Genomic DNA, 27353 nt, shown 5'->3' on the forward strand with positions numbered 1-27353 from the left:
TTTACACTGCCACAGACTATGCATATGACTATAAGGTAGACGGTAATTTAAGACTGATGCTTTACAAACTAAACTCAGAAAGCAACAACTGTCTCAAATTAAATCTCTCATTCCCTTTAATCGTCAAGTATTTCCTCAACTAGAGAATAACTGAATAAAACAATAGCAGGACCTGTGAATTGAAGAAAATGAAGACTGCCCTGTGCTAGTGAAATGGATGCTTTGCTAAATATACAGGACCAGTACATCTCCATAAGATTTCAAATGATTACATACACCAGCTTGACTGAAATATGAATGCAGGAATTCTGGTACGCCCTTCCGTCACATATACAACGCCCGGTTGCAACATAAAGTTGCTGCCAAGACTAAAGTGTAGAAAGGCTTCCATCTGGAGATCAAGTTGACCTTTGGCCATTCCTCTCACTTTCAAACCCCATCCTACCTCTTCGTAAGGGATATCAGATAAAAACATCCCCCATTTTAGGATGCCTGAATTTGACTTCTGCACCTCCAACCAAACCCCTAGTTTGGTGCTGTCGTCGACCTCTGAATCTAGCATTATTGCAATTGCTCCTGGTGACTTTGTTAATGGAGTGTCAACTGATTCTTTTTTAATCTTAGATGCTTGAGCAACGCCACTAGATCCAGTTTGTTGTCTCACATTGTTGAGTGGCACGGCAAGTGTGCCAAACTTCATAAAGCCAGTTGCTGGACTTTGCCAAAGACCGGAAATGTTTACTCTCACCTCCTCATATGGTTGATAAGAAACTCTTGCAAATGTGCTCAAGAAAGTCCTTTCACTAGAAGAATCATGTGGCATTGCAATGCCAGAAAACAATTCAGCAAAAGAAGCTTTTATCTTTGATCTTTTAAATGATATACCAATAGCACCATCATGATGTTGGTCAAATAAAGGTGGCCAAGATGGAGCAAAACCACTACGACAATGAACCTGCACAAAGCATACACTGTAGTGTTAGCACAGATGTCATTAAGAGTGCTCTGACAACCTTTTTTTTCTCAATATCCTTCACATTTTAGATGTCACCTGCTTATGATTTTGATGGCCGGTGGCAAAGTGACCACCTTGTGCGCCTAACGCAATGAAGATTGAAGATGCTAATTTTCTAAGATGCGTTGAGTACATCAGATTTTCCAACGCCAGAGCATGACCATGCCCAGTCACAAACTCTGCAATTAGAGAATCTTTATGCCGGACAAATGTCTCAAATATTAACCTTGTATTAATGCCTGTCTTTATTCCAGCTCTATGTAGAACCTCAGATGATTGTTGGACATCATTTTCCCCAAACATCAAAAATCCAACCACATCAATTATTCCTTTCACTTGTGTAGTTCGTTTTAGGGAAGGCCATCCTTTGCCAAATTTAAAGGGAAGCATGTCTTCAATGTTGCCCTGCTTGTCGGCTAACTTCATTATTTCAGAAATTGCTTCTTGATGTAAATTCTTTACTTCCTTTATCTACAAAAGTTTCATTCGTGCAAAAATGGAGTTATTTTACTGACATAAGTATAAGGCAACTCAGTAGTTATATAATATAGAACTAAAATTTGTTAATATTGCATGGGAGAAATAAGAGGACCTGCTCAAATCTCTGATCATTAAAGAGGCTAGAATAGTTTGGTCTAGTGATAATCATGCTAGATATGGTGGCTTTTTGCCAATGTTGGGGGTTCAAATCCATAACAACATTGGCAAACTAGTGGAGAATGAGAAAGTCACACATCAATGTGACATAGGGACACCTCATAAGCAAGCTCAAAAGACAAAAGAACACCACTTTTATGGCCATTGATTGTAAATATCTTGCTTCATTGTAAGGATGGTTTAACATATTTGTACAAGCACTAAGCAATATTTGTTAGTGTAATCGTGCCCTTAGTGATTAGGACCGATCATGAGTTTAATGTTTGGACAAAGAGTTTAAGTTAAAATCATATTTGTATCTAATATGTGTATGAAATCGTGCAGAATTTGATTGAGATGCACATGGAGATTTGATGTGGCCAAAGTTGTTTATAACTCAATGACTCGAGGTCCATTGGAGATAGGAAAAGGATGGTATAGGGACATTCAAGGGGCCATAAGATGAGGAGAATCAAAGAGCAACTGAGTTGGAGGAGGCAAACTACAAGTGAAGCATGAAGGATAATACGAGAAGCAAGTTGAGGGCTCGGTGCATTCGAAGGATGGGTAGCCTAATAAGAGATGGCTCATTCTCTTATATAAGTTGTGAGTTGAGAGACTTATACCAAGGAGAGGATAGGAGAGGGTAGTATTCAATTTAGGCGAAGACTTGACTTTAAGATGGTCATAGTTGACGATCCAGCCGACTAAAGGTTGTCTTCAATTCAATTGGCGATTGAGTCAACCAGTAGTTAACTCAAGTGCATTGAATAAAATATTTTTATTAGTGGTTGAGTTAACTAGATAATCGACTGATCTGTTATTACCATCAGTCAAGAATTCCACTTGACTGATGGTGATAAAGTAGTTCAAGTTGATTAGTCAACAAAATATTTCTATTCATGGTTGGTTGATTGATCTAGCATCAGACAACTAATAATGAATTGCAAACGACTAATGACATAGTAGAACAACTACAATAAGCAGTAGATCTGACAAGGCAAAACATCAACGATTTCATAACCGAAAGGTTATAGTGGATGAGTCAACCAAAGGTGGATCTCAGTTGGCTAAAGTAGTCATTAGCAGATTACAAGCTAAAGTGATTGAAAAAAAGTATAGTGATGGTGGATCTAATCGATTAATCAGCATCAGCACACTAGTGTACAGGAAAGTGAAGCTGAAAAGGATTGAAGCCTATAAAAGGGACCAAGGGGAGCATTTAAAGGTTAATGTTCCTAAGATACGATTCTTGAGATACTATTCTAATTATTTAAGCTTTTTTATATATTCTTTCTCTTCATCTTTTAAGATTCAAATTGTAATTTTGCAAAGAGCTTTAAGAAATTTCTCCACCTTTGGAAGAAGTCGGAGAAGGAGAAAATTTAGTGTTTCTTTCGGGAGCGACATGCTGACAGAAGCTGAAAAGGCTATGCAGTAAGAAAGGTTTCAAACAATATTATTTCAAGGTGTTAGCATTTGTGTTATTATTTATGTAATTTCCATTGCATACTTTATAGCATATTGAATTTGTTGGAAAAAGATGATAAAGATCACTGAAAATAAGGAATAAAGATCATGATAAGGACCATTGGAAATAAAGGTAAGGATCACTGAAGATAAGGATAAAAATCATCTAATTAACCATGATGTAAATTAGGCCTAATTCTTAGACTTAATTTTAGGGATTTTTTCCTAAAGTTAGAGATAAGATAAAGATCATAGAGTTGTATATATATTTGTATTATTTTTCAATGGAAATACAAATTTCTTCATAATTCTTTTCTGATTTCATTGATTTTATGGTATTAGAGCAAGGTACCGATCATACCAAGAGTTCGATCATGGATTCGTCAAAGTTCCTTGGAACCATCATTGCAACATAGAATATGAATCATTCTCTACAGATTATCCAACACATACGAAATGGGTTAAATTTCAAAGAATGATTTCAGTCCATTCTTTTGGTGATTTGAGGAAAAGGAAAAGTGGGTTATCTAACTAGTGAGACGTCAATACCAAAAACCAGTAATGCAATGTACAACGTATGGGAAGCCGAAAATTACATTGTCATGGCTTTAATTCAATGGAGCCTCAAATTGGAAGGACTTACCTATTCTACAAAAATGGCCAAGAAATCTTGAATGTGGTCCAAGAGATGTACTCGGATTTTCAAAACACATCTCAATGTTTTGAAATCCGATCAATTCCACAAAACATGAAGCAAGGATCAACGTCCATGATTGAGTATTATGATTGGCTAAATGATCTATGGCAAGAATTGGATCTGTTTTACATAATTCCATGGAACTGGGTTGAGGATGGAGTGTTGTATAACAAGGCCTTTGAAAAAGATGGTATATTTGACTTTCTTCAAGGCCTCAACAAAAACTTAGATGAAGTACGAGGTCACATTCCAGGAGTCAAACCTCTTCCTTCACTCAGTGAAGCATTTTCTGAAGTTCCACTAGAAGAAAGTAGGAAGAAAGTTATGTTGAAGCCTTCCACTGTCAACGTCGCAGAAGAGCAAGCACAAGGATCTGTGTTAGCAGCCACTCGTCCACAACTCCATAAACAGAGGGAAAACCAATTATGGTGTAAGCATTGTGAGAAGCCAAATCACACCAAAAAGACATATTGGGACATTCATGGAAATCCCCTAGATTGGAAGCCACAGAATCAAAGGAAAGGCAAACCATCAACCCACATAGCATAATCTAGTGAGCTAAAGAAAACTCCTCCAGCACCTTTTACTCTGGGACAAATGGAGATTTTGAAGTCCATATTCTATAAAAATTCTGAAATTTTGGACTCCACTCCTAAGGCTGCAATCACCCAACGACGTAATATCTCATCAACCTTGTTATCACAAAGAAATGATAAAGATAAATGGATTATTGATACGGGTGCATCTGACCACATGACGGGGCAATGCATAGCTTTTTTGAATTACAAAATATGCACTGATGAAGTGAAAGTTTTAGTGACAAATGGAACTACAATTACAATGGCAGGGATTGGAGATATTCTTGTTCAAGGACATCAATTAAAATCTGTCTTACATATTCCAAGTTTAAAATTCATCTTATCTGTTAGCAAAATAATTAAGGATCAAGACTTGAAAGTAACATTTCTTAATGATTGTTGTGTATTTCAGGATTAATCTTTGAGAAAGATGATTGGCAATGTTGAAGAATGAAGAGGTCTCTACTATCTCACTAGTTCTTCCTTGAAACCAAAGCCACCAATTACTCTCTCTATATCTAGTTCAATAAATTTAGAGGTGCTCTTACTACCTAGACGTTTAGGACATCCGAGTTTTCAATATTTGAACAACTTGTATCCAAAATTATTCATTAATAATGATTCATCTTTTCCACGGTGAGTTATGTATCCATGCTAAGCAAACCAAAAAAAAAATTATCCAATGCACAATTATCAATCTTCTAAATCATTTCACCTTGTTCATAGCGATATTTGGGAGGCAGCAAGGGTGAAGGATTTAGCAGGCAAGAGATGGTTCATCACATTCATAGATGACCATACTTGTGCTTGCTGGGTCTATCTCCTTAAACATAAATTTGAAGTTGAGTATGTATTTCTGTAATTTCATATAATGATAAGGAATTTATTCCAATGTAACATCCACATATACCTCACAGATAATGGAGGAGAATACTTAGGGATTACCTTCTTCAAAATGGCATTTTTCATCAAAGCTGATGTCCATCTACACCTCAACAAAATGAGATTGCATAACGAAAAAATCGCCATCTATTAGAAGTGGCAAGATCTCTCATGCTCACAAATTTTGTCCCTCATCGCTTTTGAGGTGATTCCATCTTAAAAGCAGCCTATCTCATTAATAGGCTTCCATCAAAAGTTTTTAAATTCAGCACATCAATCAATTATCTCCAAAAAAAATTCCCTCATATTCGTATTTTTAACTCTCTCCCACCAAAAGCATTTGGGTGTCCAATGTTTGTACATGACAACAGTCCTAAACATGGGAAACTTAACCTAAAAGGCCTCAAATGCATCTTCATTGGCTACTCACCCACTCAAAAAGGATACAAGTGCTACAATCCTATCACAAGAAAAGTCTATGTACATTCTTGGAGAATGAGTCCTTCTATTCCAATGATTCTTTTCATTAGGAGAATTTAAGGGAAGCTAATCATTGGGACCCTTCAATCTCGTTACCTCTGTCACCCTTACTCATTGGGACTCCCCCACCTTCTTCATCATATGATGTAATCACATAAATTAGTCAAGGGAGAGAACCTTTAGAACCTTTGCGGCTTTTACAACAACCAAATGAACCAATTCTTTACTTAAGGAGGCCCGAGTTACTCACCAGGTCCAATCATCATAACTGATGACGGATCCACCACAAGATCCGGAAGGAAATATTCCTATAGATGATCTGATGTTCCCATTGCTCTAAGGAAAGGGACAAGGACGTGTACCCACATCCAATTGAAAGGTATGAATCTTACGACCGGTTTGTTGGATCGATGCGCCAGGAGAGTGAATAGCGCTCATGGCTTTTCATGTTCGTTTAAAATTCAGAGTAAAATGCAGCGAAATAAATAAAGAACAGAAGTAAGCTAACAGGTTTGTTTTTATTTGGTTCGGAGTCTTTGATGACTCATACTTCAAGGCCCGCGATCGTCGATCGCTTTCGTTGAACAATCCACTATCAGTTTGAATATTACAAGAATATTTGAAATACAATATCGATACAAATATTTTTGACTTCAGTTGTCAAAGCAGCGTTTGGGCATAGTCGAGCCGTTTCTGGAGCAACGCACAAGAGCGAAAGTCGTTCGAATTGTTGTCTTGAAGTTGCTGGTCGAACCCTCCTTTTATAGCCCACTCCGGGTGCCTGGATCCACCTCCGGGCACTCCCACTGGGCTGACATGGGTACACCTCATCAAAACTTCATCCTAGAAGTTTATTCATGTCCGAGCGCCCGGACCGTTGAAGTGGGTCGGCCAGTCGACGCATGACACTGCAGCGCGAACATGAATTTTACTGGTCCGGACACCTGGAGCAACTCCGAGCGCATGAACCGTCTGAGTGCCCATAGTGACGAAGGGTGGCCAAACTGTCCCGAGCGCCTGGTTCCCTCCCTGGGCGCTCAGACGTCCGGGCGCCTGAAGCCCTATTTTCCAGCCACCTTGCAATCTTAATCACCTGCACCACAGAGTTAAAAACAAGCAATAATATGTAAAGCAAGGTAATATTTGGCAATCTCCGGACTGTCAGGTCTTGACTTTGAATTTCACTGAAACTCTAGGTCAGACTGACACCTACTGTTCCCTGTTCAGAGAACACATCCTCTCCTACTCCTATCAGGAGAGATTATCTTTTGCCAAACCGGTCCTCAGACCATTTGGACTTTTGCTCAGCATCCGAGACTTCAGGACTTTCACCTAGTGTTCTCGGCCCTAGGATTTCCCACCTAGTGTCCGCAACCCCAGACTTTCACCCAGTATCCTCAACCCTAGGATTTCGCTCGACGTTCTCGACCTGCCAAGACTTTACCCAATCCCACGGACCAGGACTTTGTTGCCTAATCACAACTAGGACTTTCCACCTGCCTAGCCTCAACTAGGGCTTTCACCTTGCCTAAAATCACTTAGGACTTTCCTGCACACTTAGTAGATCTTGTTAGAACAACAACACAGCTTAACTTTGAACGTTTACCAATATCAAAACTCATGTTCGATTATCTGGTGCTCCTTGCACCAACACAGTTGTCTAACAATCATAAGGCATTTGTTACTCAACTTGATCATGTGGAGATTAGTACAAACATATACGATGCCTTAAACAATTCAAAATGGAGGGTTGCTGTTTTTGATAAATGATAATGGCACATAGAAAATAGTAAACTTGCCCAAAGGAAAGAAGGTAGTAGGTTGTAAATGATTTTTTCTATCAAAATTGGGCTCGAAGGCAAGATAGAAAGATACAAAGCACGTTTGGTGGCTCAGGAATGTACACAAACATATGAACTTGACTATGAGGAATCATTTGCACCCGTTACAAAGTTAAATTCTATAAGGGTGTTTATTTCCATTGCAGCAAACTTAGATTGGGAATTGCATCAATTAGATGTTTCAAATGCATTCTTAATGGGACTCTTAATAAAGAAGCCTATATGAAGATACCAGCTAAGCTCGAGAACAAGGAAAATTTAAGAAGTTCCTGTATGGATCAAAACAATCTCCAAGGGCATGGTTCACTCTATTCAGTACTATCATGAAAAGCTTTGGGTACACACAAAGTCAATCAGATCATTCTCTCATTGTCAAACCATCGAGGGATGGGAAAAAATTTATATTTATTGAGTATGTTGATGATATAGTGATCATGGGTGATAATAATAATGAGATTGTAAACCTTAAAGGGTTGTTACAATCTAAATTCAAGGTAAAAGACCTTGGAATACTTCGATATTTCCTTGTAATAGAAATAGCTCGAAAACAAAACTGGGATTTTTATTTTTTTAAAAGAAATATACTATTTATCTATTAAAAGACTATCGTCTAGTAAATACTCCAACAACAATCAAGTCTTATCCCACTAAGTGGGGTCGGATATATGAATCCTTTTACGTCATTGGGTTATACTTAAATAAATTTTATCTTATTTTATTATTGCTTGATATAACTCCGGATCAGCTCCAAGCCAATGAGACAGGACTACAAGTCGAGATGTACATCCCGAACCAAGAGGAGCATGAAGGGGACTTGCACGTGCTGAGCCGATAACGAAAGCAGAGGTCAAGCAAGTTCAACGTGTTGTACAAGCATTGACATCTCGTATCTTGGAAGGGCAGGCTATGGAGTCACAGTCGATGCCATGATAAATGATCAATTTTATACAAGTCGACCCTAAAATGGGTCAATCAGCTACGGAAGAGTGAAATATCATGATGCAACATATTCCTAGTCAAACACCATACTAGAATGCATATTGTTAGGTGGGAAAACACACCATTCTGGTTGGAATTGGTGTGTCATTTAATGCCACCTACATTTTGGACGAATTCTCAAGTTGGAGAACAGCTAGAGGGAGTGTGCATGAAGACTTGCATTCATTATCTTCTCTTTCCATGCCTTGGAAATTATCATTTTCAGTTCTATATAATGTCTTGAGTAGATATCAAAGGGGGCAGCCAACATTATATCTTGAGAGAGTTTTTCTCCTTGCTGTTCTTCAGCAACTCTACAAGGATTATGGGTGAGCACTTGTAATTCTCAACACTCTTATAATATTGGTTCTTGGTTCTGTTATAACCATTGGGTCGATATTCTCCATTTTCTCATAATATTGGTTCTTGATTCTCTATAATCAACGGGTCAATATTCCATCTCTTCGAAGCCTCTTTGGACGATCACGGAACTGAGTTCCAAATCTTATTGTTGCTGGGTCTCGCGGCATTGTTCGTCGAGGTTCGCATCATCTTTGGTATCAGAGCTTCGCTCCAAATCAGGTTTATCTATCTTTCCTAGTGTTTATATTTTTTTTATCATCACAATCAGTCTATACTCATCTTGTTACCTTCATCTACTTTCTAGTTTTGTTGCAAAAAAAAAAAAGGTAAAAAAAAGGGAAGAACAGGAAAAAAAAAACACAAAAAAAGGAGCAGAAAAGACAAGGAAGAACAAAGATCGTTTGATTTATTTTGATTGTATCTCGTGATATACATCCAGTACCATCTAAGGCTGCCGTGATTCCATTTGCATTTTTTTGCTTCTCAACACCGTTTACCATCTCCATTGTGCTGCTTTAAATTGATTTGCTTTATCTTATCATCAATTCTATTTTGCTTGCTTCATATTTTCTTCCATCATTCCGTAATTGACATCGTAACCTCGATCCAACTGAGCGTAGAAATCGGTGTTCTGAGTTTATTTGGCTGAATAAGTGATTGCTTGTTTTGACTTGCTTAGTTTCTCTAGAACTTTTTGGAGGAAAATAAGTGAGCAGAGAGAACTCAATTTTCTAAGTGAAACACGAGTGTTTGTGTGACATCCAACTGAGTACAAACACGTAAGGGAGTGAGTGAGGATCCTCCTTTGTTCGTAATATTTCAGTTGCAGCTCACTATGTCTCGAGAGCGCGGTGGCAAGGTTGATCCGAGTGATGGAGGAGGGGCTGATCAGACTACGATCATGCGGGTTATGCAGCAACAATTTGAGTGCATGAATGTCGTGTTCAATGAGATTCGAGATCGGCTGGATAGGCATGAGGATTGGCTCGAACAACTTCAGCAAGAGCCATTACCTAGGCATCGGAGACCCGACCAGCGGTCACATTTTGCTCCAAATGTCCCAGATGATGACTATGATGATGGGGAGCAATGAAGTGGTCTCCAATGTTACTTGGAGACGGGCTAGGGCTATCAGACTCGAAAGGCCAAGGCATGTTCAAAGGCAACACCGAGAAAGGGAAGTCGTAGATCGTAACATGGTCACCATCAAGCTGTCTATTCCTCCATTTCAAGGTAAAAATGACCCTGATGTTTATATTGAATGGGAGAGGAAAGTTGAGTTGGTATTCGATTGCCACAATTACTAGGAGGAGAAGAAAGTGAAGCTTGTTGCGGTGGCTTTCACCGACTATGTCATTGTATGGTGGGATCGGCTGACCCTGAGTAGACGTCGGAATCGTGAGCTTCCCATTGACAATTAGGAGGACATGAAAGTCGTTATGAGAAGAAGGTTTGTTCCATCTCACTATTATTGGGACTTACATTTGAAATTGCAAAGTCTGAAGCAGGAATCCATGACTGTGGAAGACTACCATAAGGAGATGGAGATAGTCTTGATTTGGGCTAACATTGAAGAGGACCGAGAGGCGACCATGGCTCGGTTCATTTGTGGCCTGAACCGTGAGATTGCCAATATTGTTGAGCTGCATCACTATGTGGAGCTTGACGATGTGGTGCACATGGCAATAAAAGTTGAAAGACAACTCAAGAAAGGAGTGCGATCATCTTCCAAGTATGAGGCTGCGAGTTCATCTCCTTGGAAGCGGAAGTGGGGATCATCAAAACCAACTGAGAAAGCAATTTCAAAAATCGAAGGGAGAAACGAATGTGGCCAAGACCCAATCTAGCAACAAGGATAAGGGTAATTCATCTTCCCAACCTTAAAGAAATCGTGACATCAAATGTTTTCGTTGTTTAGGATCAGGTCATATTGCTTCTCAATGCCCGAACAAGCGAGCAATGATCATGTTGGATAATGGGGAGATCAAAACTGAAGAGGAAGATGAAGGAAATAAGTCCACTCCATCAGTTGAAGATACTAGTGATGTTGAGCTTGTTGTTGATGGCCAAGCTCTTGTTGTGCTGAGAGCTCTTCATATGCAAGCCAAAGGAGATTATGACGGGTTGCAAAGGGAGAACATCTTCTACACCCGCTGCCATGTGAAAGATTAGGTATGCGGTTTGATTATTGATGGCGGCAGCTGTGTTAATGTGGCAAGCAAGTTAATGGTGGACAAGCTTGGCCTACCTACCTTGAAGCATCCAAAGCCGTATAGACTCCAATGGCTCAATGACAGTGGTGAGATGAAGGTAACCAAGCAGGTCCTTATTTCATTTACGATTGGAAGGTACACGGATGAGGTTTTGTGTGATGTTGTACGCATGTAAGCTAGACATTTGCTTCTTGGAAGGTCGTGGCAATTTGATAGACGGACCACACATGATGGGTACAAGAACCGTTACAGCTTCATCAAGGATGGTAGGAACATTACACTTGCACCTTTGACACCTCGTCAAGTATTTGAGGAACAGCTCCAGATCAAAAAGTCCGTTGCAACAAGAGGAAAAAGTGTGGCTAAGATAGAAAAAGAAAATGAGAGTAAAAATGAGAAAAAAGATGGTGGACTGAGAATGAAAAAAAAGAGTGGAAAAAAGAAAAGATTGAGAGTTCATCCGTGAAAAAGAAAGAAGAAAGAAAAATGAGCTTCTATGCAAAAGAAAGAGAGATCAAAAGTGTCTTTAACTCTGATAGACTGATGATCTTATTTCTATACAAGGAGGCTTATCTTTCTTTGGCTGACCATAATGTTTCTTTGCCTAATGATGTGATGTCTCTTTTGCAGGATTTCAAGGATGTCTTTTCCGAGGATATGCCACCTGGGTTACCACCCAAAAGAGGAATCGAGCATCAGATTGATTTCATTCCGGGGGCTTCCATTCCAAACCGACTAGCTTATCGAAGTAGTCCAGAAGAGACCAAAGAGCTTCAAAGGCAAGTTGAAGAACTTTTGACCAAAGGACATGTTCGTGAAAGCATAAGTCCCTGTGCTGTGCCTGTACTGCTGGTTCCAAAGAAAGGCAGGACTTAGAGGATGTGCGTGGATTGTCGAGCTGTAAACAAGATAACGGTAAAGTATCGTCATCCTATTCCTCGCTTAGATGATATGCTTGATGAATTGCATGGATCCATTATGTTTTCTAAGATTGATTTGAAGAGTGGGTATCATCAAATTCGAATTAAGGAAGGGGATGAGTGGAAAACAGCTTTTAAGACAAAACAGGGGTTGTATGAATGGTTAGTGATGTCATTTGGATTGACGAATGCTCCTAGCACATTTATGCGTCTCATGAATCATGTGTTGCGTGCATTTATTGGAAAATTTGTTGTTGTTTATTTTGATGACATTCTGATCTATAGCAAGAGTTTGCATGACCATATTGATCATTTGAAATGTGTGATTGAAGCTTTGAGGCATGAAAAATTGTTTGCCGACCTTAAGAAATGCAGCTTTTGCGTAGATAGGGTTGTTTTTCTTGGATTTGTTGTCAGCTCCAGAGGCATGGAAGTTGATGAGGAGAAGGTGAAAGCTATCATGGAATGACCTACCCCTAGCACCATCACTGAAGTAAGGAGTTTTCATGGTTTAGCCGGGTTCTATAGGAGGTTTGTGCCAAATTTCAGCACCATCGCTGCCCCTTTGACGGAAATCATCAAGAAGAATGTTGGATTTAAGTGGGGAGAGGCACAAGAGAAAGCTTCAACACATTAAAAGAAAAGCTAAGCTCTGCTCTTTTACTACTTCTACCAGATTTTTCTATGGCTTTTGAAATCAAATGTGATGCTTCTGGTATTGGTATAGGTGTTGTTCTTATGCAAGAAAAGAGGCCAATTGCCTACTTCAGTGAGAAGCTCAATGATGCAGCGTTGAACTACTCAACATATGACAAGGAGCTCTATGCATTGGTGCGAGCTTTGGAGACATGGCAACATTACTTGTGGTCCAAGGAGTTCATCATTCACACGGACCATGAGTCACTGAAGCATTTGAAAGGCCAAGGTAAATTGAATCGTAGACATGCTCGTTGGATTAAATTCATTGAAATGTTTCCTTATGTGATCCAATACAAGCAAGGAAAAGAGAATGTGGTAGCAGATGCTTTGTCACGCAAGTACACCCTTATCTCTACCTTAGGGTCAAAGTTTCTTGGATTTGAGCATCTGAAGGAATTGTATGTGAATGATGCTGACTTTGCTGATATCTTTAAAGCATGCGAAAATGGTGCATTTGATAAGTTCTATATGCTTGATGGTTACTTGTTTCGAGAAAATCGACTTTGCATTCCCCAAAGTTCTATGCGTGAGTTGCTTGTTAGGGAGTCACATAGGGGTGGATTAATGGGGCATTTTGGAGCTGTGAAAACCTTGGACATTTTGAAAGAACATTTCTTCTGGCCTCGTATGAAAAGAGATGTTGAAAGGATTTGCATTAGGTGCATTACAGGTAAGAAAGCCAAGTCTAAGGTGCAACCACATGGACTTTATATGCCTTTGCCTGTGCCTAGCCACCCTTGGACTGATGTGTCAATGGATTTTGTGTTAGGTTTGCCTAGGACTAGGAATGGCCGAGATACTATTCTTGTGGTTGTGGACCGATTTTCGAAAATGACACACTTTATCCCTTGCCATAAAACTGATGATGCTACACATGTGGCAAATTTATTCTTTAGGGAGGTGGTCCGTTTGCATGGGGTCCCTAGGACAATTGTTAGTGATCGGGATGCGAAGTTCCTCAGCCATTTTTGGCGAGTCTTGTGGGGGAAACTTAGGACAAAGTTGTTATTCTCGACCAATTGTCACCCACAGACTGATGGGCAAACCGAGGTCGTTAATCGAACCTTGGGAAATTTGTTGCGTTCTACCATTGGGAAGAATTTGAAAGCTTGGGAAGATTGCATATCATTCATTGAATTTGCATACAATAGGGTTACGCATTCTTCTACTAAGTATTCACCTTTTGAGATTGTCTATAGTTTTAATCCATTAACTCCATTGGATTTAATCCCATTACCTGTGGATGAGATTGCTAGCCTTGAAGGTCAAGCGAAGGCTGATTTGGTGAAAAGGATCCATGACAAGTCAAGGCAACACATGCTGAGGAGGAATGAGACTGGGTCTGGGTTCATTTTCGAAAGGAGTGATTTCCGAAACGAAGGCAATCCAAGCTGAACCCACGTGGTGATGGACCATTTCAAGTTCTGGAGAAAATCAACGATAATGCATACAAGTTGGATCTTCCAGGTGAGTATCAAGTGAGTTCAACCTTTAATGTTTCTGATCTTTCCCCTTTTGTTGTTGTTTTAGATTCGAGGGTGAATCCTTTTGAGGAAGGGGGGAAGATACAACTCCGGATCAGCTCCAAGCCAATGAGACAGGACTGCAAGTCGAGATGTACGTCCCGAACCAAGAGGAGCATGAAGGGGACTTGCACGTGCCTGAGCCGATAACGAAAGCAGAGGTCAAGCAAGTTCAACGTGCTGTACAAGCATTGACATCTCGTATCTTGGAAGGGCAGGCTATCGATGCCATGACAAATGATCAACTTCATACAAGTCGACCCTAAAATGGGTTAATCAGCTGCGGAAGAGTGGAATATCATGATGCAACATATTCCTAGTCAAATACCATACTAGAATGCACATTGTTAGGTGGGAAAACACACCATTCTGGATGGAATTGGTGTGTCATTCAATGCCACCTACATTTTGAACGAATTCCCAAGTTGGAGGGCAGCTAGAGGTAGTGTGCATGAAGACTTGCATTCATTATCTTCTCTTTCCATGTCTTGAAAACTACCATTTTCAGTTCTATATAATGTCTTGAGTAGATATCAAAGGGGGCAGCCAACATTATATCTTGAGAGAGTTTTTCTCCTTGCTGTTCTTTAGCAACTCTACAAGGATTATAGGTGAGCACTTGTAATTCTCAACACTCTTATAATATTGGTTCTTGGTTCTGTTATAACCATTAGGTCGATATTCTCCATTTTCTCATAATATTGGTTCTTGATTCTCTATAATCAACGGGTCAATATTCCATCCCTTCGAAGCCTCCTTTGGACAATCCCGGAACTGAGTTCCAAATCTTATTGTTGTTGGGTCTCGTGGCATTGTTCGTCGAGGTTCGCATCATTGCTAAACCAGTCTTTTTTTGTCTTCCACTTCCTCATTTAATGTGAATATTTATCATAATTTCACATCGCCTAATTGAAGCATTTATTGGTCGCCTAAGTACATATTCGTACCACCTTAAACGTGTCTCTCAGAATTTTTCCTCAATAGATATAACTTCAACTTTCTTTCTAATACTTTTATTTCTTATTCTATTTATCCTCGTATGTCCACACATCCACCTTAGCATCCTCATGTCTATAACTCGCATTTTCTGCTCACGTGCTCCCGTCATAGTCCAACATTCAGCGTCATATAACATAACTGGTCTAACCACCATTTTATAAAACTTCTCTTAAAATTTTAGAGATACTTTACGATCGTATAAAACACCCGACGCTCTCCTTCATTTTAACCATCCTACTTGTATTCTATATAAGACATCTCTCTCAATCCCTCCATCATGTTGCAAAAATAATCCTAAATATTTAAAAGCTCTCAGTTCCAGATAACTCGTTATCTCTTATCTTAACAATCGTCTCATTACATCTAATATTGCAAAATTTAAATTCCATATATTCTATTTTTACTCTGCTAAGCCTAAAACCTTTCACTTCTGATCATAGTTGTCAAAGCACAAGGCGCAAAAAAACGCTCAAGGGTCTTAGGAATTAAAGCGAAAAGCGGTAGGCAAAGCGCGAGCTTTACGGAAAAAAACCTAATAAACAAAAGGACTATTATATCTATTAAAAGTCTTTGAAAATGTCTTAAAAAATCCAAATAACCATAAACAAAATATTCTTTGATAAAGCTATAAATTATTTAAAAAATAAAATAAATCAAAAGTCTTTGAAAATGTGATAGATGAAATATCAAATATCAAAATGATCATCTTCTTCATCTTCATTGTTCAAATCTACGTCATCATCAGCTCCATCGCTTGATTTGTATCCATCGGTATCTTCTTCTTAGTTTCATCATTAAGGTTAATCTCTTCTTCATTTACAAGACTAGTTTGAGCTGAAAATTGCTTTCTTTTTGCTGAAGTAGGTGATGATGCTCCTTTTGAAGAAGACGCATTTCGAGATCGAAAGTCATATGCACTTTCACCAACCCTAGATGCTTGTGCTACATCACTCCAACGCAAATCTTCACATTCATAGACAAAATCATTATCATTGTCTTTACCACTGTCATCCAATTTTCCTAACAACCATTCATTACTATCATCTATCTCTGACAAAGTAATAGGATCAATCTTATCACGTATGTCATATCTTCGCCTCAATGTTCTATTGTACTTGATATATACTAAATCATTCAATCGTTGTTGAGACAACCAATTTCTTTTCTTAGAATGTATCTAAAAAAAATTAAAAAGTAAAAGGTTATGTCCATAATATAAATTTTAATATGTATTAAAAAAACTCCAACTTACATGTTCAAAAACACTTTAATTACATTCACAGCATGAAGAAGAGCATGTGAGGTTTAAAATCTTCATTGCAAATGTTTTTAATTCAAGAGTTGATGTACTATAAGAAGACCACCAATCAGTTTGAAATACAAAAACATATAAATTATAAGATTAACTTTATTACCATCCAATATTGATAGTGTACAAATTTACCTGGTGATTTTGAAGTTCTTTGTCAGGTAGTCATTGACAAACCAAAAAGTCCTTCTGCTGTCTTGTATTTTTCTAATTGATTTGTGATCTTATCTTGTAAATCCTCATCTCTCACCGATCTAGATATGCACTTATACAAACCCTCCATCATTTCTGTATCATGTTCTATGTCAAGGTTTGAGTAAAAATACCCTGGATTCAAGAAATATCCGGCTATGTGCAAAGGTCGATGGAGTTAAACATTCCATCTTTTGTCAATGAATTCAAAAACGCTACGATATTTTTCTTCATTATTGTTAAATGACGTAGCGATAGCTTCTTTAGCCCTATCATTGACTCATAAATATAACTCATAGGAAACTTTTTTTCACCATCTACCAGCCGCAATACTTTCACCAATAGGCCGCCAACTTTTAATGCAAAAATCATATTTTTCTAAAAAGAAGGCATCAACATCACTTCTGCTTCACGTTTTCTAACCGCCTCTTTAGAAAATCGACTATTTGTCCACTTTTCAGATGTAAACATCTTTCTTAGATTTGCTTGTTGTACATGAAACCGCTTTAAAGTCAAAAAAGCGATTGTGAAATGTGTCTTTGAGGTTCTTACCATGTCTCTTTGTCCAGTAAACTCTCTCATCATACTCAATACTTGTAGTCTATTGTAAATATAACTATTCACCATCAATATCCGTTCATGCAATTTTCTAAGATGAGGAATTTTGAATATATCCTCAAGCAACAAATCTAAATAATGAGTTGCACAGGGAGTCCAGTACAAGTGTATAAATTGGTTTTCCAAAAGATGACCTGAAAAAAATAAATTTAGACAAAAAAATTAAAAATATGATCCAATTATTAATTGGAAGTAACCAAAATTTAAAATATTACCTGCATTGACATTGCAGCTTGCATTATCTGTTACAATCTAAACCATATTTTTTTCTCCAATACGAAACACAAATTTAGAAAGTAACTCAAAAGCTGTGTGGGAATACCCTGAAGCATCAACTAATTCAACAAATACACTTCCTTTGGGACCATTCACCAAAAAATTTATAGGAGTCCTACCCTTTTTATCTGTCCATCCATCTGCCATGATTGTGCACCCAAACTTAGCATGATCTTCTTCACGGGATTTGAGAAGCAAGTTCATATTTGCCAACTCCTTCAAATACTCAACTCTCACTTCATGATATGATGGAGGTTTTATCCTTGATCCAAACTGTCCAATAGCTTCAATACAAGGCTCAAAAGAATCATATTTAACAGCATTGAAAGGAATTTCAGCATCATACATCCATCTTACAAATTTCTCAACCCCATTATCTCTTAGCTTCTTTTTATTTTTATCAAATTGTCCTTTATTTTTTGCACGCCTTTGTTTGACAATTTCATTGACATCTTTCATAAAATAAAGATTAATGGGTCCAGTTTGTTTACACTTTTTACCTTGGATCATAGGATGGATGCTTGGATCAGATATTGGTCGTTTTCCTTTCACTTTAGTTTGATGATCATCCTCATGTTCTTCCAAATTTTTCAAATCATCAATATCATCAGAATGAGGAATATCATCCATTTGATTCTTCAAATTACTCTCTTTTTTTTTGCATAAACTCTCTAATTTCTTCTTTAACATGCTTGGGACATTTCGGACAAGCTTTCACATTTCATTGCCCCAACTAAATGTACCTTGTGTTGATAAATTCCCCCATTTGTTATTTTACCACAAAAAATATAACTGACAATATTTGAATTTTTAGGATCCAAACATGTTGCATAATTCCAAGCAATATCTTTTCGAATAGATGGAATTGTTATATTTGACATGGTTAAGAATCAAGAGTCAAGACCGTTCCAATCAATAATAAACAATCAATAAGTAAAAAAAAATATAATAAAAAAAATTATCAAAATATAAATCTGATTTGTATGAATTAATTAAATTAATTAGAATTTTTAATTTTAAATATATATTTTTATATATTTAAATCTGATTTATATGTATTAATAAAATTTCTTAGATTTTTTTATTTTAAATATATTTTTTATATATTTAAAATTTAAATAATTAAATCTGATTTAGCATTAATAAATTTATTAGATTTTTTTAAAATATTTTTTCATATATTTAAATTTTAAATAATTAAATCTGGTTTAGAATTAATAAAATTTATTAGATTTATTAAATATTTTTTATATATTTAAAAATTAAATAATTAAATCTGATTTAGAATTAATAAAATTTATTAGATTGTTTTATTTTAAATATTTTTTTATATATTTAAATCTGATTTATATAAATTAATCAACTTTATTAGATTTTTTTAAATTTTTAATCTATTTTTTATATCTTTAAATTAAATTTATATGAATTAATAAAATTTATAAATTTTTTATATTTTTAATTTTTTATATATTTAAATTTGATTTTCGTGATTTAATAAAATATATTAAAAATTATTTTAAATATATTTAAATTTGATTTTCATGAATTAATAAATTTATTAGATTTTTTATTTTAAATATGTTTTTATATATTTTATTGGGATAAATAAATTAGGCTTTCTGAAAGGTTGTTTGAACTACCCATTTAAATTGGGAGTTGATTGAATTAATTAAATGCAAAGTTTGAAAATAAAAAAATCGCAATTCTGCAGCTCACGACCATGACACCGGAGGCATCTCCGACGCCACCAGAGGCGTCCCGAAACCCCTCCTAGTGCTACGGAGGCTTCCCGCAGCGCCTCCGATGCCGCCGAAAGCGGTCATAGGACGCCTCCGACGACGCAAGACCCATAATTAATGTCTATTGTCTAACCCATATGTTGCAATTAAAGACAAAATGAATTTATATAGTGATAGTAAGGCAGCTATAGCAATGGTTCACAATCTTATTCAACATGACCGAATGAAGCATGTTTGTATCAACGGGAACTTTATAAAATCTGAGATCGAACAAGGGAAGATCCATCTTTGTTATGTTCCTTCATAATCACAAGATGCTAAGTTTCTTACTAAACCATTACGGAAGAAAATGTATCCAAATTGGGAATGATCAATATCTATTCACCAACTTGAGGAGTGTTGGAAAAGGATGATAAGGATCACTGAAAATAAGGAATAAAGATCATGATTAGGATCATTGGAGATATGGATAAGGATCACTGAAGATTTGGATAAAAAACATATAATTAATCATGATGTAAATTAGGCCTAATTCTTAGGCTTAATTTTAAGGATTTTTTCCTAAGTTAGAGATAAGAGAAAGATCATAGAGTTGTATATATTATATATATTTGTATTATTTTTCAATGGAAATACAGATTTCTTCATAATTTTTTCTGATTTCATTGATTCTTAAAAAAAGATGGATCATTATTAATGAATAATTTTGGAAACAAGTATTTCAAATATTGAAAACTTGGATGTCCTAAACGTCTATGCAATAAGAGTACCTCTGAATTTATTGAACTAGACATAGAGAGAGTAACTGGTGGCTTTGGTTTTAAGGAATAACTAGTGAGATAGTAGAGGCCTTCTTGTTCTTCATAATTGCCCATTATCTTCCCCGAAGATGAATCCTGAAATACACATTACTTCAAGGCGTTAGCATTTGTGTCATTATTTATTTAATTTCCATTGCATACTTTATAGAATATTGTATATTGAATTAACCTTAATAAGTCATTAGCAAGTTCTTAAGCATAAATTATTGTAATGCCCATTATTCACTCTCCTCTGGCTTGTCCAGCATTATGCCAATTCTAACAATTGGCAAGTGGTAATAGAGCGAGGTAACTTAATTGGACTAGTCCTTAATGGATCATTGGATAGAAGAATACCCTCCGATTACCACTCTAACAAAGTGACAGCAAAACAAGGACACTATTGAAGGACTAACTGTTGAGAAATTTTTCAAAGCTTGAGGGAAATTTCAGCTCATAGAAGAGGAAGATGGCTCTCCTCTTTTGACTTGACATTGGCATGGCAATAGTCGTAGAAAAAGGATTAGTTTCTCACTAGATATTTTTGGAAAATTATTGTCAAAGAAGCAAAAGGAAGAGCTTGTCTTGGATACAAAAGTCAAATTGGCTCTTGCAAACACACTTTCCTATCAAGAGATGAATAAGATCAGAAAGTTACAAATGCTAAGGAATTCTAGGGAAAAGTGATAGCAATGCATGAAGGACATCTGAAGCTAGGATTCTAAGGAGAGATATCCTACTAACACAATTGAGCACCTTCAAGATGCAAAAGGAAGAAAAGTTAGCTCAAATGCATGCTTGATACAAAGAGCTTGTACATGGCGTATTAGCACTAGAGAAGTTTCGAATCTGGATCTCCTTCACAATGCACTCAATGCTAGAACCTATCCACCGTTGAGAAGTCAACCCTAATGGATTTTCCTAAAAACCTATTTTGTATGATTGACTTAATATTTTGTTTGGATTATAATAACATAATCACATAGCAAAGTAGGATTGCCTCATTTAATATCTCACACAAATTTAGATTGAACTTGAAATTTTGTATTGAGAAACTAAGATATCAAATGAGATGTATAAGATGATACCACATGGTTCATAATATTTATTATGATGCATTGAGTTGTACTATAGGTTTGTAGTAATCATTGATCAACTATGGGAAAGGTATATTCATTAGTATACATTTGACTTATAGATTATAGTTGGAAATTTCATTTTGAAAATATAATTGCATGTTTTAGAACCTGTGAGCAAATTATGTTTGTTTGTGTGTGGTCAAGATTGACCAATGGTTGATCCAAGCTAGTCAAGATTGATTGAATGCTTGGAAGTAAGTGAAAAAGAGTGAGAAGTTCAAGGTTACCTAGGCAAGAGAGAAAGGGAAAGTTTAGACAGGTCAAGACTAGATGTTTGGCAAGTGAAAAGCCCAAACATATCAAGGGTGACTGGATGCTTTGCAAAGGGAAAATCCTAGAAGACTAAGCCTTAGGTAATAGAAAGACTTAGAGAAGTGAACTCTGAGCAAAGAGAAAACCCTAAGGGAGTGAATCTTAGGTAGTGATAAGTATTGAAGAAGTGAACTCTAAGTAAGTGAAAAGTCTTGAAGGAGTGAATTCCAAGCAAATAAGCCCAGTAGGTCAGGTAAACTAAGTACTAGGCTTGTATGTTGTATGCATTGTGACTGTCTTGTAAGAAGTTGGAGCTAGATGAAGACTTAAGGATTCGGGAAGGTTCAAGGTGACCTGAGCATGTCCGGGAAGGTTCAAGGTGACCAAAGCATGTCTGGAGTCCAGAACAAGTCCAAGCGACCCAAACAGATCCGGTCTATAGGACAATGTCCGGCCAACCTGAACTAGTCCAGTTGATTAAACCATGTCTGGCTGACCTGAACTGGTCCTGTCAATCGGACCATGTCCGGGAAACCCGAACTGCTCTAGGCCACCGAACCATGTCTGGACAGCCTAAACTAGTTCGAGTAATCAGAACATGTCTGATCGACCGAAAAAAAGTAAGATTTAATTGAGCCCAAGAGAGGCGGTCAACGGATCAGGTTTGACCAAGCTTCAAGCGACCGGAAGTTGCCAAATCAACCTAATCCAAGTTGAAGTGGATCGAATTTGCCTCCGAGTCAGCGAAGGACCAGAGCTTCCCAACCAAACAAGTGTCGACAGGGCTCTATAAAAGGAGGGTTGAGGCACCTATTTCATAATCAATCAATTCCAAGATACTCTCATTCTGTGTTCAAAAGTCCTTAAAAATTCTTCTAGTAAGATCCAAGAAGCACCGAGAAGAGTGTCACCGCATTGAGGGCTTCCAAACTGGATCTACACTTTGTTTGTGACTATTTATTATTGTGGCATTGCTATTTTAAATGTTTATTGTGCTTGTAATTGTGACAAGTTTGTAATAAATTTCTCCACTGTCGGAAGGTGTCCGGAAAAGGGAAAACAATAGTGGACAGTGTTTTGTGCATAGCCTTAGACATAGCAACCCTAAGGGTAGTGAACCAAGTAAAAATAGGTATTTTTCTTGTCTCTTTCGTTATCTATTTATATTTTCGTTGCATATTAATCGTGTAGATAAGAACAACAACAATAAAAAATGAACACTATTCACCTCCTCCCCTCTAGTGTGAAGTCCGTCCTACAAAAAGTACATTAGATAAACCCATATGCAAAATTTTATAATTTTTAGAACGGCAATTTACCAAAAGGCATATTTAGGTTTTCGAATTTACCAAAACGCGCATGCTACTTTGTTATTTACCAAAGGGCGCACCTTTTTACAGTGTTTCTCCCATTCTACCCTCCTAACAAATTTGACTGCTTTTCTTTTTATTTTCTCTGTTATTTCTCTCTCTCTTCTCTTTCCTCCTATGCATGCAATATCTCTTCTCTTTCTACTCCTCTTTTTTCTTTCCTCTCTTTATAGTGCTCTTCCTATGCATGCATACATGATAACGTGAACTTAAAAAGCCTCCTGAGAAGCTGATTCCTTAGCCGATTCTTCTAAAGATATTTTAACATCCCTAAGAAGCAAAAATAAGCAATAGATAACACCGTTTAACTCTTTGCAACCCGAGAAATCTACAAGAACTAAAATGGATTCAATCAGAGCTCTCTAGGTCCATCAGTGGGTTTCGACCAAAATCCACTGATGGACCTAGAGAGCTCTGATTGCACCCATTTCAGTTTCTGTGGATTTCTGGGATTGCAAGGAGTTCAAATATGCTATCCATTATTTATTCTGAGTTCTCAGAGGTGTTAAAATGTAATAAGAAAGAATCGCCAAAATTCTCTACGTTAGGCCTGATATGATTCCATATCAGGCCCAACGTGGAGATTTTTCGTGATTCTTCCTTATTACATTTTAACATCCCTGAGAAGTCGAAATAAACAATGGATAACATATTTGAACTCCTTGCAACCCCAGAAATCCATAGAAACTAAAATGGGTACAATCGGAGCTCTCTAGGTTGATTAGTGGATTTTGACTTCTAGGGGTGTTAAAATGTAATAAGGAAGAATCACCAAAAATCTCCACGTTGGGCCTGATATGATTCCATATCAAGCCCAACATGGAGAATTTTGACGATTCTTTCTTATTGCATTTTAACACCTAGAAGTCAAAATAAACAATGGATAGCATATTTAAAAATAAACAATGGATTTTTACCAAAATCCACTGATTGACCTAGAGAGCTTCGATTGCACCCATTTCAGTTCATGTGGATTTCTAGGGTTGTAAGGAGTTAAACGGTACTATCCATTGCTTATTTTGGCTTCTCAGGGGTGTTAAAATATCTTTAGAAGAATCGGCGTGCAAAAGAGAGGAAAAAAAGGAGAGGACAAGGAAGAGATGTTCCATGCATAGGAGGAAAGAGAAGAGAGAGAGAAATGGCAGAGAAAATAAAAAGAAAAGCAGTCAAATTTGTTAGGAGGGTAGAATGGGAAGAGCACTATAAAAAGGTGCGCCCTTTGGTAAATAACAAAGTAGCATACGCTTTTTGGTAAATTCAAAAACCTAAATACGCCTTTTGGTAAATTGTTGTTTTTAGAAGTTTGTGTATTTTTAAATACATTTTTGAATTTAGCAAAGTTTTTCAATTTAGATCTCAATCAACTATGATAGGTAACTAGTTGATTGGCATTGTACAGATAACAAGTTGATTGGCATTGTATTTAGTCAATTGATGTATGTTGACGAGTAGAATGTTCAGATATAAAACATTCAACATGATTTTGATCATGTGATGATGTGTATTACATTTAGATCTAATATGGGGATTAGAAGTACTAATTAGTTATTAATTTATAAGTTTAGATTGTAATTAATATAATCTTTTTAATATATGTCAAGAGGAAGACGAGCAAATGGGCTTAAATTATATTTTAAAACTTATTCTCCTCTAGTGGTTTTCAAAAATTCCTAACTCAAGAGGAAGCTTTATTTATGGTTAACCTACCTTAAATATATTGTCAAACATAAAAAAAAAAAGAAATTATTAGTGCAATCATGCCCTTGGTGATCAAGTTCAATCGTTGGTTTTGATGTTTGTGCAAAAAATTTAAATTAGGATAAAATATGTATCTTACCTTATCTAATATGTATATGAAGTCGTACAAGACTTAATTGAGATACACATAAAGACTTGGTGTACCCAAGGTTGTTGATGACTTGATGGTTTAAGGTCCGTTGGAGATTTAAGAAAAGATGGTACAAGACATTTGAAGGACTACAGGACGAGAAGCATCAGATTGTAGCTGAGACAAAAGAGGCAAACTACGTAGGTGAAGCGTGAAAGATGGCACGCGGAACAAGTTGAGGGCTTGATGCATCCAAGGGACAAGTATCTTGATAAGAGAGCCTTGTAGCAAAAGAAGTGGCAAAATTCTTCAACGTAGAGACTTGAACCTGAGAGAATAGTCTTTAACTTAGGTGAACACTTGACCATTAGGATGGTCATAATCAATAATCTAGCCAAATGAAGGTTCTCTTCAGTCACCTTATGGTTGAGTCGACCAAGTAGTCAACTTTAGTGCATTAGAATGCGCTAATAGGATATTTCAATTGACTGATGAAGAATTTCAATTGACTGATGGTGATAGAATTGCCTAGGTTGCAAGTTAATAAGTCAATGAATAGAATATTTTTGTTCATGTCTAAGTCGATTAGACAATTGACTAATCTAACATACGTCAACTAATAATATAATAGAAAAGCTATAGAGAGACATTTATCTAACAAGGCAAAATGACCTAAAGTCTACAATGCATCAGTCTATTCCACTGATGATTGATTTTAGTGACTAAGGTAGTCATTGGCAAAGTACACAATAAAGTAATCAAGAAAAACATCAATTGAGGGTGGATCAAGTCAACTTATCAGCATTAGCACAACTAAACAAGAAAGCAAAGTTGAAAAGGAATAAAGGCTATGAAGGGGACCAAGGGGAGCATTTAAAGACTAATGTTCCTGAGATATTATTCCAATCATTTAGGCTTTCTTGTATACTCTTCTTCATCTTTTAAACTCAAATTATAATCTTATAAAGAGTTTGTAAGTGGTTTCTCCACCTTCAAAAGAAGTTTGGGAAGGATAAAATCTACTAGTACTTTCAGAAGTGATTTGTTGACGAGTCATAGATTGTGGAGTAGTACCAAAGCTCTAAACCAGGTTACATCATGGCATCATTGTTTAGTTCATTTATAATGCTTATTTTGTATTAAATTTACTATGTTAATGCTAAGATATTAGTAAGATCTTAAGCGAAAATTGTAGGAACCTTTTTTTTTCCCCCCCCCCCCCCCCCCCCCAAAACGGCTCCTAGCTTATTTAACAACTGCTACTTTGATCCTAACACCATTTCGTTCTTTATGTATAACATATATTAGAAAGACATAAAACGATCTGGTCAAACAAGCAAAAAAAATACCAAAAACATAACAAAATTAGCACCAAAGTTTGTATGCACAATACAACTAGGTTGATCCTCATGCAACATGCGCTAGAAGAGTATTATCATGTTAGAGATGTTTTCCTTAACATGCATATACATGTAGGGTTACTGATAAATGTTGTCATTCACAAACAATTAGATGTAACCATAATATAAAAATAAAACAAATCAGGATGTAATGAATGTCAAAAGGGTCAAACATATATACTAATTAGATTAGATGAATCATTTAAAATTAATGGTAAAATAAATGGTATAAATAAGGTTATTTAAATACTGAAAGTTTTTTTTTATATTACAAAGGTATGAATCAGATTAACAAACTCAGACAAATTTCAACAATCGAATATAAAAGAAGTAATCAATTTAGGTGGCCAATTGTCTAATGTTATTGTTAACTTTAATTGGAAAAAAAAAAAGTACAGTAACATGTGCTTTCAAAATTATAAAATGAACAAAAGACATGCAAACATGAAATCATGAAAATGAAGTTGATTGTTTATCAAAAAGTTGGCTACATTGTCATATATATTATCGGGCTATTAGCAGTAGGTGGTCTGAATAGAAAGCCTTCAATAGCAAGTTTGCTCCTTTTTTTCTTCAATAAAGATAAAGTGACCAATTATTAGTTTAAACTGGATTTAGTTTGAGATTGCTTATTCATGTTAGTCAGCTAATTTAATTCATACAACCAATTGCACAACTAAACACTTGGCAAATCGAGAAACCAAAAACATCATGTACCCATTAAAATCAGGAACCAAGAAAGATTCCACAAAGTCGAATCAAATACCCTACAGAAACCAAGGCATTCTTCGGCTGGTGTGAGTACAAAACAATGTGAGGAAGAAGCTGTGATTACCGGGTTGTGCCTAGATGAATCTGCGCCTTTGGGAGGGAAGATGCCCTTCACGACCCCTCCGATCTTGTCCGCTAGAGAAGCAAAGAGCGCCATTTCGGGCAGGAAGGAGAAAAAAATGGTCGACGCTTTCTGGTTCCATGAGAAATGGCGATATGCACTTTGAGTTGGATTTTGAGTCTTCCTTCGCAAGCCGTTTCTTCTTCTTTGGCTTTTTCATCTTTATTCTCTTTGTTTCTTTCCTTTTATTTTTCAACTTTTCTTTTTTCCTTTTTTTTCTTTCGATTTTTTTTTTTTTGCCTTT

At 36.6% G+C, this 27353-nt stretch overlaps 1 protein-coding gene across 2 annotated transcripts; it reads right to left on the bottom strand.

Moving 5' to 3' along the window:
* On the bottom strand, positions 1 to 27267 carry LOC121985418. 2 transcript variants are annotated; one of them, XM_042538858.1, is made up of 4 exons: positions 27053 to 27267; positions 20199 to 20324; positions 1052 to 1486; positions 1 to 955 (listed from the first exon to the last, which is right to left on the bottom strand). In XM_042538858.1, exons 1-4 carry the CDS (start codon positions 27143 to 27145, stop codon positions 269 to 271), a joined length of 1341 nt encoding a protein of 446 aa, XP_042394792.1. In that variant the 5' UTR covers positions 27146 to 27267; the 3' UTR covers positions 1 to 268. The 2 variants fall into 2 exon arrangements, with proteins under 2 accessions (XP_042394792.1, XP_042394797.1); XM_042538863.1 differs by lacking the exon at positions 20199 to 20324.
* Positions 27268 to 27353: the final 86 nt, after the last annotated feature.

This window comes from Zingiber officinale, chromosome 1B (assembly GCF_018446385.1).
Source record: "Zingiber officinale cultivar Zhangliang chromosome 1B, Zo_v1.1, whole genome shotgun sequence".
NCBI lineage: Eukaryota > Viridiplantae > Streptophyta > Magnoliopsida > Zingiberales > Zingiberaceae > Zingiber > Zingiber officinale.

Bases quoted from the DNA above. Each gene is read 5' to 3' on its own strand.
- LOC121985418 (XM_042538858.1), bottom strand. From the start codon at position 27,145: ATGGCGCTCTTTGCTTCTCTAGCGGACAAGATCGGAGGGGTCGTGAAG. The intron at 20,325-27,052 runs GTAATCACAGCT...TGTGTATTTCAG, and splicing joins ATTCATCTAGGCACAACCCG to GATTCATCTTCGGGGAAGAT. The intron at 1,487-20,198 runs GTACTCTTATTG...AAACTTTTGTAG, and splicing joins CTAGTTCAATAAATTCAGAG to ATAAAGGAAGTAAAGAATTT.